The following is an 11,912-nucleotide window of genomic DNA, read 5'->3' as shown; positions in this document are numbered from 1 at the left end:
CTCAATTGCGGTTTATTTCACACCTCAAACATTTAGTAAACAATTACGCAAATACAAGTAATCTGCAGGTAGTAAGAAAATAAACTACTAACTCTTTTACGCTACGTCCGCACCTACACAGGTATTTTTGAAAACGCAGCTGTTTCGTCCACACGTAAACGGCGTTTCGAATCGCCGAAAACTGAGATTTTTTAAAACTCATTTTTTGCGTTTACGTGTGGACGAGGAATACAGAGTTCTTCACGCAACGTTTATGGTATGTGCCCTTTTTCACGTCAGCTGTGCACCACGTTATTGCTTACATGAGAGGAATTGCAGAATGGCAGATAGTCAGATTAACAGTATTTTGTCTCTATCTTCAGGTTTTACACGCTAACATATAAACACGCAGTTACTGTCCCTCTATTGAGAAAGGCAGAGGCATCACGGTGTGATTATTTTACATGTAGTTGTTTTTTTTCCTGTGTAATAATATTCAACATTGCTATCAATACATTTTTCAAAAAAAAAAATGCCTCTCTGTGCAAAATGGGTTTAAAAACATAAACAACTGTGGGATACTGTTTGTCCGTGATTTAGACAGGGGGAACAAATCGTGGCAGGATCAGCCTGATATTATTTGTATCCCACTGTAACTTTACTGTATAAAGAGCTAACATCTCCAAAATGTCAGGAGTAGATAGTCATTACAACAAGAAGAATGTGGGATACTGTCTGTCTGTGATTTGAAGAGCCCAGCGTGTGCTCCCAACACAGGGAAAACCAATTCAGCAGGGGAGACCTACCTCGGCACTTGTGCAGGTGAAACCAAAGGGAAGATATGCTTCACCATATTTTCTAGTCTTTGGCTTAGAATGAAGTTGGTTTGGAAACATATTCAGCTATGCTTCATCTCCTGCTTTGCGTTTGTGTAGGCGCCCCATGCTAGCAGTGTCAAGTGTTGTTTTTGTTTTTTTTCCCTTTTCATGCCGCACCCCCCCTGCAATGGCTCTCCGCCCCCCCTAGGGGGCGGGCCCCACACTTTGGGAAGGTCTGGATTAATTGATGGTAAAATGTATTATTTCTGTTCCTCCTTTCAAACAATATTTCATGCATTGAAGTCTTTGCAGCACTGTGTCTATGGACCCCTAACATGCCAGTTTAATTAAACAGTTGTTAAAAAGCTCAGGGTTTTAAGTGTTATATGTAACAAATCTCTTCTTTAAAACTCACACAGTTTGTCATATTTTCTCTCTCAGGTCTGAATGTCCACAGCATGCTGAAACATGAAGCCATCGTCCTCACTTTGGAAACGGTTAAGTTTCTGGCACGATGAACGTTACACGCCTCTCTACCTGTTTAAACTACCCTACTCTGACTTTCCTTAAAGAGTGACCTGTAACATATTAACTGAGTTAAGTGAGTCACATTTTCTTTGTTTTCATTTTTTGTAACAAGAAAGTCAATAATAAATAACTCCAATGATAAAAAAAAAATGCAAAAGTTTAATAAAAATATGTAAAAACAACATGCAGAGTGTAATCATTAGCTACATTTGTATGGAAGGAGACCACTGGCCAAATCATTCCTGATCTTCCAGCGAAGAGCTGACCGTTTCTTCTCTGTTGGCACGATGTAGGTGTTGGGTACGTAAACTCTCCGAGGTTTAGGCTGCAAAGACGAGGGATAAACTGTTTAATCACTAAAGCTGATCACTTTCGGATGTTCTGAGTCTCCAACTGTGATCTATGCAACAGCAGGCTCAGATATGTAAGCCACTTAAACAGTTGAGAGACGTTTTGTGTAGATTTTTGATCTCAGTTCTTTACACATCAAGTTAAAGGAAAATTTAGCTCTGTTTGGCATTTGACTGTTGTGTTTGTTACACGTGATCAAAGAGATTCAAATAGAAATCTTACTCTGAACACAGTGCAAGTAAGTAAGTAAGTAAACTTTATTTATTAAGCGCTTTTCACAGACAGACAATCACAAAGCGCTGTACACAAATATTAAAATATTAAAATAAACAATAAAATCAATAGACATTATATACAATGTAAAAGATCAAATGTAAATAATGTAAAAAATATAAAATATGTAGATCAACAAAAGGCTTGTTTGAACAGAAGAGTGCTACCTTTATTTACCCTTTAACACGTCTCAGAACATCCACACTCTCCTATAAACAGCTGCCCATTGTGTTCTTGGAAAATATTTGCAGAATGTGTAAAGATCCAAAGATAAGATCCAACCACAGAGGTTTAAGATTTTAAAGGACGGAGATAAAACAATAAACTCTTGTTTCAGACAAAATCTGAAATAAAGAGCTGCAGGTCATTGCACTGGGGACATATTTTCATTTCTTACAAATTCATCCATGAGATAGATGTACACTACCAGTCAAAAGGTTGGACACACCTTCTCATTTCATGTTTTTCATTTATTTTTATTTTTCTTCTGGTACATTTTAACCTTCCGGTTGAGTGAACGCTGGCGCGACTTGCTGCCGCTACTCATCGCTACCTCTGTCGCTACCGGATTCCTGTCCTGTTCCTGTCTCTACGGCCCACCGGTGTCTCTGTCTCTGTCCGGTTGTTCCTGTCCGTGATGTGGCCTCTCAGGATCTATGCACTGTCTGTGTGGGTCTGGATCTTTATGTCATCGATCTACCGACTTGGCACTGGAATCCATCAGTATACAGCTGATGAGCTTGTCCAAATTCCAAAAATACACCTAGACTTGGTCCCTAATGCTCAATGTAGCTCCTCTGTCTTAATTCCACCCCCTTCTCACTTCCTCTCTGTTTTTCAACTTCCGTCTTTAATTGATATTGCTGATCTCATCCACAAATCAAAGCCTTCTACCTGCCAGCTTGATCCTATCCCCACTGTCCTTGTCAAAGCCTGTTTACCCCCTCTCCTTCCCCTCATATCTGCTATTATTCACTCTTCACTCACCACTGGAACTGTTCCTGCTTCTTTCAAAGTTGCCGCCATTACCCCAATCCTGAAAAAAACAGGTCTAGATGGCAACGACTTTAAAATCCTTCACTTCTCAGCCTTCTCCTCTATCTACTGGGGTGCCCCAGGGATCTGTCCTCGGGCCCCTCCTTTTCATCATTTAGCTTCTTCCACTCGGACACATTTTTCGTAAATATAACATTCGGTTCCACTGCTATGCCGATGACACCCAGCTTTACCTCTCTACCAAACCCGATTCTACTCTTCCTCCACCCTCCCTCACCCTCTGCTTAGCTGAACTCAATTCCTGGTTCTCCTCCAACTTCCTTAAACTCAACAGCAATAAATCAGAACTTCTCCTGGTCGGCACTAAACGATTGCTATCCAGAATTAACGATTTCTCTCTCACTATCAATAATTTGTTGGTCCCTATCTCTCCCTCTGTGAAAAGCTTGGGTGTCATTCTTGATAGCACATTATCCTTTAATTCACATATCAATAATGTCACACGTGCAGCATATTTTCAACTCCGTAACATCAATCGCCTCCGCCCTTTCCTCACTCCTCATGCCACTGCCATTCTCGTCCATAATCTCGTTATCTCTCGAATTGATTACTGTAACTCACTATTATTTGGCCTTACACAAAAATCCATTAACAAGCTCCAACGTGTCCAGAATTCTGCTGCCCGTATTATTACTAGGACTTCCTCTACCCACCACATCTCCCCAATCCTGAAGCAGCTACACTGGCTCCCGGTTAAATTTCGCATCCATTTTAAAATAATCCTTTATACATTTAAGGCTATTCATTCTCTCTCTCTGATTTAGTACAGATGAACTTCCCATCCCGGTGCCTCAGATCTTCATCTTCTCTTTCTCTCTCTGTTCCTTCTGCTCGTCTGATTACAATGGGGGGCGGGGCTTTTAGTTGCTCTGTCCCTCGACTTTGGAATTCCTTACCCCCTGACCTCAGAAATATTAGTTCATTCCCTCTTTTTAAGTCCACCCTCAAAACACATCTGTTTAAAATTGCTTATGTTTAAACCTCTGTATGCTCTTAACTTTTATCTGTTATTCTTATTATTGTGTATATTTCCAGTTTTTGTGTTTTTATTTGTTGTACAGTGTCCTTGGGTGCTTTGAAAGGCGCTATTTTTAAATATAATGTATTATTATTTTTATTATTATTATTATTTTTTTTACCATAATTTATTTTATGGTATGGTATACCATATATTTTATGTTTTGAGAGAGATTATCCAAAGTTTGTATTCACACAATTTGTGTACAAAAGGACAAATGAGAAATGGAAAAAAAAAATCTGGAGAAATACTTACTGGTGGAGGCTGATATGTGAGCCGTTGCTGAAAAGAAAAACATACACTCATAAGTACTTCCAATAAACATTGCTGCCCAGGACAATGAAACAAAACAGGAAGTTTATAAGCCAGATCATTCTATTACTGAGAAAAGCGACGGTGTAATAACTTCCTGTCTCATCCCACAAGTATGAAAACAAAGATGATTGAACATCTGTGTGAGGAGTGCTAACACTTGCCTATTGAAGTTATATTTTCTACCTTAATCTCTGAGCGCAGTGCCCTCCTGTCCTTCTCTCCTGAAAGTTTGAACATCTCCCAGAGCTGCTTGTACTGGAAATACCTGCAGACATGAGAAAACCCAGTGAGCAAACATGTAACCATCACATCAATGTGAACCTGATGGGTGTGATTCTTCCAGACTGCTGCTGTATTAAGGAAGTACAAACAGAATGTTACAGAACTGTTATATAACATGAGGGTAATCAATTAAAATTACTGTCCTTTATTTGGCATAATTAAGGTCTAACTTACACTAACACGAGTTATAGGAAGTACTGAAGGGCTGTATGGAAGCATTAAGGTGCTGCACATGAGTCTTCTAATGGAAAATAAATCTATTAAGAAACCTATCAGGAGCCTCTAGAATCATAATTCCACATTATTCAGGTGTGAGTCTCAAACAGAAGTGGCAGTCCTTTTCATTTTTTAACCACTGCATTTTGTAACTTACTTGGCTACTGGGTCGGTCTTCTTTATGGTCTGTTGACTCATCACTGGCCGGATGACTGAAATGAAAATCCATGTGAGAAATTATCCAAAGTTCAGAGAAAGAAAAATCTTTATATTGTGCTTTATTGCCAGCTTACAGGACTTTGGTTTGGGCCTTATATCACCATCACTCTTAGTTTGAGTCTGCTTCCCCCACAAAGAAAGACAAACAGAAGAAAAAAACAAGACATTACATCTTCAACTGTTATTAACAGAAGAAAATGTGTTTGTTAGTTTTATTAATATAATATAGCTATAGATATAATATCGCATAAAATTGCAACAACAGTCTCCTCAAGGCACTTTGTATTGTAAACTAAGACCCTACAACAGGGTAAACCCATATAGAGAGAACAGCAACAATCAAATGACCCCTTTATGAGCAAGCACTTGGTGACAGTGGGAAGGAAAAAAATTCCTTTTAACAGGATGAAACATCTGGCAGAACCAGGCTAAGGGAAGGGCAGCTATCCCCCCTCACCAGTTGGCAGAAGAGGAGCAAGATAGGACAGAAGACACACTTTGAACTCTATTAAATTTCTTAAATCTTAAGAGACTACATTACCCACCATGCCTTTCATGTACGATTCAAAAGCGCTTAAAGACACTCTTTCACTCTCAGAGGTCTGAGTGTCGCTCTGATCGTCCAGGTCTTCATTGTCTGACTCAGGTGACTCCTGCTCAGGTGATGTGGCTAAATGAAGTTGAGCCAGTCTTTCTTCCAGACAGCTCGCTGTACCTACAAACACAAATCACTAACCATCAGCAAACCCAACACTTCACTCTTAGCTACTTTAAAAGAGACATAGTTTGCTTATTTCCAACTCCATATTTTGATCCTTGGCAACGCTGAAGAGAGTAGCAAAGTCTGTGTTAATACATGTAGAAATATTAAACATCCATCCATCCATCCATTCGCTTCCGCTTATCCTTTTCAGGGTCGCGGGGGGCGCTGGAGCCTATCCCAGCTGTCATAGGGCGAGAGGCAGGGTACACCCTGGACAGGTCGCCAGTCTGTCGCAGGGCCAACACACAGGGACCGACAACCATTCGCACTCACACACCTAGTGACAATTTGGATTATCCAATTAACCTATCCCCACAAGCTGCATGTCTTTGGACGGTGGGAGGAAGCCGGAGTACCCGGAGGGAACCCACGCAAACACGGGGAGAACATGCAAACTCCACACAGAAAGACCCCGGCCTGATGGTGGAATTGAACTCAGGACCTTCTTGCTGTGCGGAAACAGTGCTAACCACCGTGCTGCCTGAATATTAAACATTCCCTGCTAAAATTAGCAAATTTCCATATTTTTGCCACAATTCAAAATAATCCTTTTTAATTTGATAGTGAGCCTTGGTTCTGCTTCTTGGTTCATCTACTGTCTGACAGAATGACATTTTAGTTCCTCTTCCTATAAGCGGCTCCAAGACAACATTCTCCTGATTGGCTGCCCCTCAAAGGGCTGAAAAAACGGCCTTAAAATGAGCATTTAGATCAGTGAGAAGCTTAAGTCTCACATCGATTACTAACACACATGCACACCTAATTATTTAAAACACTGGACCTGTTTAACAGAAGTATTTATTTTGTAATAGTACATATGTATGTTAGAAAATAAGGGAAAGCATAATCAGCCCACCTTTTAAACTTTTCATATCAACACTGATTGAGAAGTCAATTTACAATTAATGTGATGTTGGAATTTAATACCTGCATTAAAAATGGACATCTTATATCAAGAAATTAAACTCTTTGAAAAATTGTTTTCATACAACATGGATTTATTTTTCTGAATATAAATCCAATAACCTTTTTTAAATGTCCAAACTGGGATGTAATTTATTATTCAAAGCTGACCTTTTTATGGCTAAATGCCCAAAAACCTGTAGCCCATTTCTGAGCCTCTGACCAAACAGCAAAAACAAACAAACAAAAAAAACCTCCTTACAGTAACAAGTATCATGACGTGCTGATTAAGAAGCTGATAAACATTTACCCCTGTCCTGTCTGAGGTTTCCTTCCCACTCTGCACACATGTTGCCATACATCATGGCCGAGCTAATGTTCACTCTGGAGTCAATAAACTTGATGTCTTTGTTGCTCGAAGACTCGTCTGGATCTTCACACTCCACTTTTCCTCCGACGTCTTTCTTGACATTATTGAACCCATGAAGGTCGTGCACCTCTATTTCTTGTTTTTGCTTCTCGTTCAGCAGGAACATGTCTTCAGCCTGAACAGTGCGATGTTGTTCTTTTGGTGCTTTCTTTTCAGATGCCGCATGTAGATCGCACTCCTCCTCACCTGCCTGCTTTTTCTTCTGTTCCGAATGCACTTCTGTCATGTGGATGATTTCTCTACAGCACGCCACATTATCAAAAATCTTGCTGACCTCTAACACAGACAGTTCACTGAAGTCTGGCTTATGTGTAGGTTCAATAAGAAAGTCGCCAAAGCTGCTGAGTGACCGACTGTCCTCTTCGTCCTCTCTCATCTCAGACAGATCCCCCCGACTATCCTGATCAAACTCTGTTATGGTGTGGTCATCTCTGTACTCTGCTCCCTCCTGCCCCTCTGGTTTGTAGGTCCCGTAGCCAGAGGTCATCAGACTTGGTGCGAGACTATCTGGACTGCTACTACACCTTTCTTCTTCCTCCTCCTCATCGTTATTTGTCTTATCCAAACTTTCCTTGCTGAAGTTGCTCTGGTTGTTCAACCCACTCTTTACCTCCTCTGAAGCCCCCTGAAGTAAATCTTCTGCATCAGTGGCTGGTTTAGAGTCAATCATTCGCTCAATCTCATCCTCTTCTTCTTTCTCCTCATCTCCATCAGACCAAAATGAGGAGGAAAGGGAATTCTTGTCATCTTCACTCTCTTCGTCTGACTGAGTGCTGCACATTTTGTACATGTTGAGTTTGCACTACAACTGAGGTGTATGGAGTGTGTGATCTGAGAAGGCACAGGACTTAAGGAAGTAGCTAAGAGGATTAGCCTCAAAAGCTTCTTCTCACTGGAACAGCGCCCACTGCTGCTGACCAAAAGGAATTACACTGCTGCGTTTACTCTTTAATGCTGCTTGTTTCAATAGTTGTTTCTTATTGTGAGACAATGAAGGCCAGGGTTCAACTATAAACATGAAACTTCGGATAAAACTTGTTGTGATCCATAAATACAAACTGGATATCTTCAGCAGTACTCAGTCAATTTATTCTTTAATTTTTTTCTTGAAATTATTTCTGCACTTCAGTTTACCTATTTTTTTTTATTCTAATCTAGTTATAGTAAAGCTACCTAAAAAAAAATCCCAATTTGATTAATAGTACACAGTACAATTGTACATTACAGCTTTGTGAAAACATAAAATCAAACATTATTACTTATTATTTTAGAACAATAAACCTTAAAGCAGATGATCAGAAGATATTACAGATCTTTGTCCATTAGTCTTTGTTACCTGAGTCTTCACTGTAGACTGATTCATCACAGACAAGTGACTGTCCTTTGTGTTTCCTGAGGGGGGGGGAAAGCATAATTAGAGTTGAAGACCTTCTCCATTTGGCACATCTGGAACAAGTCATATCTCCACAATAAGTTGACTTGTTCCAGATGTGCCACAAATTCCCTGTTAGTGTTAGCCAATAAAGAAATTATATAAAAAGAGAAGAATATGTCAATGATTAAAAAAACAACTTAAATTTGAATATCGACCTGCGATATAAATTGGAGATCGGTGTCAGAGATGATGAAAAACACGGGTTTTATTTCATATTTATTTAAAATCTTGGGCTAAACTGTAAATAAAGTTTACAGTTTAAATAAACTGTAAAAAAATAAAACAGACTAATCCAGACAGTAAGCACATAGGCCCATAAACCCATAGACTCTTTCACTTGTAAGCCATTAGCGGTTACAGAGCAGAATAACATGAAAAAAACAAACAAAAATAAACAAACAAACTTGTTCTTTGGTAATCAGAACAAAATTGTATCTGGAAAGCTGTTTCCTAGAAATGCATGAAATCCTACTCTTTACGTGCTTTTTTTATTAATACAAAGAAAAATCCAGCTGCTGCTAGTTGGAAAGACAAATAAAACTAAAATTAACTCTGGACAAACAAATGAAAAAAATTAGCACACGATTCGTAAAACTACCTCAGAACTTTTCTCTTGATGAAGTGTCTCCCCTGGGTGTCTGGGGTAGATGTGTAGCTATCTGTCAGTGGTGAGTGGATGGTATCCTCAAGATCCTGCTCCACCTGAAGCCTGCTTGGAGCACCTGGAGGGAGCTTGAGCTTCTGGGCCACCGAGTGTTGAGCGTACGAGTCATAGTCTCCGTTATAAAAGTTGATGAGCGTCTGGGTGTGACATTACATGCTTTTAATTTGTTGCACATGCCTGACACCATTACAATTAAGACTATGTTTGTTGTCCAATCAAAGTAGTGCCACTCATGACATGATTTTATGTGGCAATACATTAACAGCATTTGGCTCAATAGAGCAATGAATGCAAGAATAAATGAATATAATATAAAAACATATCTTGTATGTTATGAGTCATTAATGCTTACCTTTCTGGCATGGTCTGTACTGCCTGCATGTAGGAAGAATGCTTCACTAGTGCCTTTAAAGCAGTGTGGACTAACTGTGGAGAAAAACAGAGCTCAAGTTAGATGTTATTAAGTGTTATAAAAGTGAAATACTCAAAATCACAAAGTGAGTGCTCTGACCCTTTTCTTTGGTATAGGCAGGGGGACTTGGCTGAGGTGTAGTTGCCTGAGATTTGGCATTTATCTCATTTGATGAGGAAAGGCCTTTCCACTCCCCTTGTCGAACCAGCTCATCCAGATCTAATCACAAAAATGACAGTTTTCCCTCAATATTTACTGATTTACATGTCTGCAATCATTTCCTGTAATGTCTGTCATTTCCACATCTATTTCTATTATTACACTCTACCAGAGTAGCTCTGCATGATTCACAGTTCAAAATAATCCTTAACTATGTTATACTGTGCTTCTGTGCAGCCCCTCAGTTCATCTATAGTGTGAAACAACTGTTTAATTTCATCTCTCTTTAGGCTAACTTTCCTCTGATTAACTGCGCCTCAAAAACTGATGGTTTGAACAACACATGTGCCCATAACTAGAGTTGTGCTCCTGACATAACCACATAAGGGAAATCCATTATCTAAGACAAGTTACACCCCCTCCCCCAAAAAACAACCCAATTACTCAACTCTTTGAAACTCCTAAAGTCTGAGCTTTTTACTCGCAGAGATTACTTACTGAGCTCATTTTTTGAAACTCTGATTATGTTTAATATATGACAGAAAATTACTGAGCTCATTATTTGAAACTTTTATGTTTAATATGAGTATATGACAGAAAATTAAGAAAAACAAGAGATCAATTCTTAGAATTAAAAATTTAAATGATCAGTGCACAATAAATATATTAAACTGCAAAACAATATGGGAATGTGAGTTGGTTGGTTTAAGAAGGGTTGGTAGATATATGTTTAACCTTGTTTAAATTCACGCAGCCTGTGCTTTGGTATGTTTTTGTAGCCAAGGAGGGCTAACTGTTCTTGAATTTCCTCCTCTGAGAAATCCAGGTTGTCCATAATATTTCCAGCTTCCAGTCAATGATATGAAAACAGTCCTACATGAAAAAAAAATCTATATCAAACACAAAGACAAAACCAGATATGCAGGATGCAAGATGTTATGTCATAAACAAAATGTTCTTTTGATACATGTAAAGCTTTTCAAACACGTTTTACGCATGGGCTTTTATCACAGTGTTGGACAATGAGACACACTTTTGGTATGATTACTAGCTCAGTTGCAATTTTAACAAACAGTCTGCAGATACTCTATAACAAATATCAAATACACCAAGAGTAAATAAATAAGTCTAACATCTGCGTTGATTTCCTACTGTCCTAACAACAATTCAAAACTGATTTTATAGCAGCTATTAGCAAGCTTGGCTAGCCGTTCCCAACCAGACATAAAGAGAAACGATGTTTACTAATTTTAACTTGTCCGTTCTCACCTTCACACAAGCCGGTTAGGTGTTAGCGTGAACCCATCCTGCTAATGTTACCGGTGTAGTTTATCGAAGTAGTAGTTGTGCTTTATTGTTTGTACAGAGTTAAACACTCAGCACCAAGACAACGGCCGTAAAGAGCTTTGAAAATGACGCCTGCTAACGTCATTGACATAAACATCCGGTCTTTTTCTTCTTCGTTGTACTATTTAGCGATTGACGAGTCGACACATTACCACCTCCAACTGGACTGGAAAAGTACAACGACGATAATAAATAGTTCTCTTAAATCACATTAATTATCCTCCCAGATAGGAACGCCAGGGCACGGTGTGTGTAACACTGTGAGAGGAAAATGTTAAAGTTGCTTCAAAAACATCTTAAAGTAAATGAGGAACTGATTTTGAAGTAGTATATTGCGGTAGTTTTTAGTTAAAATTGGATATTCAATCTAATTTATCAATGTTGACGTTTTCATCAAATATTAAGCAAATACATTTGCACATCAGTAATATAGTATACTAATATAATTGTAATATATTGAAAATTATTTCTTTAGATGATGTAATTAAAGAAACATGATGGATTGACATTAGAACTGAACATTTACCATCCGTCCATTGAGCCATTTTCTTATGCTTATCTTTATGAGGGTTGCAGGGCTACTGGAGCATATCCCAAGTGCTATAGGGTGAGAGGCAGTTTCCCGCTTCCTGTACAGAATGTCAGTCTGTTGCAGGGCAAACACAGAGAGACAGACAGACATATGCACTCACATGTACACCTATGGAGAAATTAGAATCACCAGTTAACTTAACCCCACTAATT

The 11,912-nt window shown here is 39.0% G+C and overlaps 1 protein-coding gene across 2 annotated transcripts; it reads right to left on the bottom strand.

Annotated features, from left to right (window-relative positions):
• Positions 1-1,464: 1,464 nt before the first annotated feature.
• Positions 1,465-11,269, bottom strand: hyls1 (HYLS1 centriolar and ciliogenesis associated). Of its 2 annotated transcripts, XM_084932205.1 has the most exons (12): positions 11,091-11,269; positions 10,557-10,694; positions 9,762-9,881; positions 9,603-9,676; positions 9,185-9,387; positions 8,488-8,543; positions 5,601-5,770; positions 5,130-5,175; positions 4,994-5,048; positions 4,522-4,603; positions 4,279-4,305; positions 1,465-1,650 (listed from the first exon to the last, which is right to left on the bottom strand). In XM_084932205.1, exons 2-12 carry the CDS (start codon positions 10,654-10,656, stop codon positions 1,525-1,527), a joined length of 1,059 nt encoding a protein of 352 aa, XP_084788331.1. In that variant the 5' UTR covers positions 10,657-10,694; positions 11,091-11,269; the 3' UTR covers positions 1,465-1,524. The 2 variants fall into 2 exon arrangements, with proteins under 2 accessions (XP_084788331.1, XP_084788330.1); XM_084932204.1 differs by lacking the exons at positions 8,488-8,543; positions 9,185-9,387; positions 9,603-9,676; ... (1 more) ...; positions 10,557-10,694; positions 11,091-11,269 and adding an exon at positions 7,032-8,457.
• Between the last annotated feature and the right edge of the window lie 643 nt (positions 11,270-11,912).

This window comes from Perissodus microlepis, chromosome 6 (assembly GCF_051167445.1).
Source record: "Perissodus microlepis isolate ML-2025 ecotype Zambia chromosome 6, ASM5116744v1, whole genome shotgun sequence".
NCBI classification, from domain to species: domain Eukaryota; kingdom Metazoa; phylum Chordata; class Actinopteri; order Cichliformes; family Cichlidae; genus Perissodus; species Perissodus microlepis.
The sequence above is the reverse complement of the archived record's forward strand: the minus strand, read 5'-3'. Positions and strand labels throughout refer to the sequence as shown.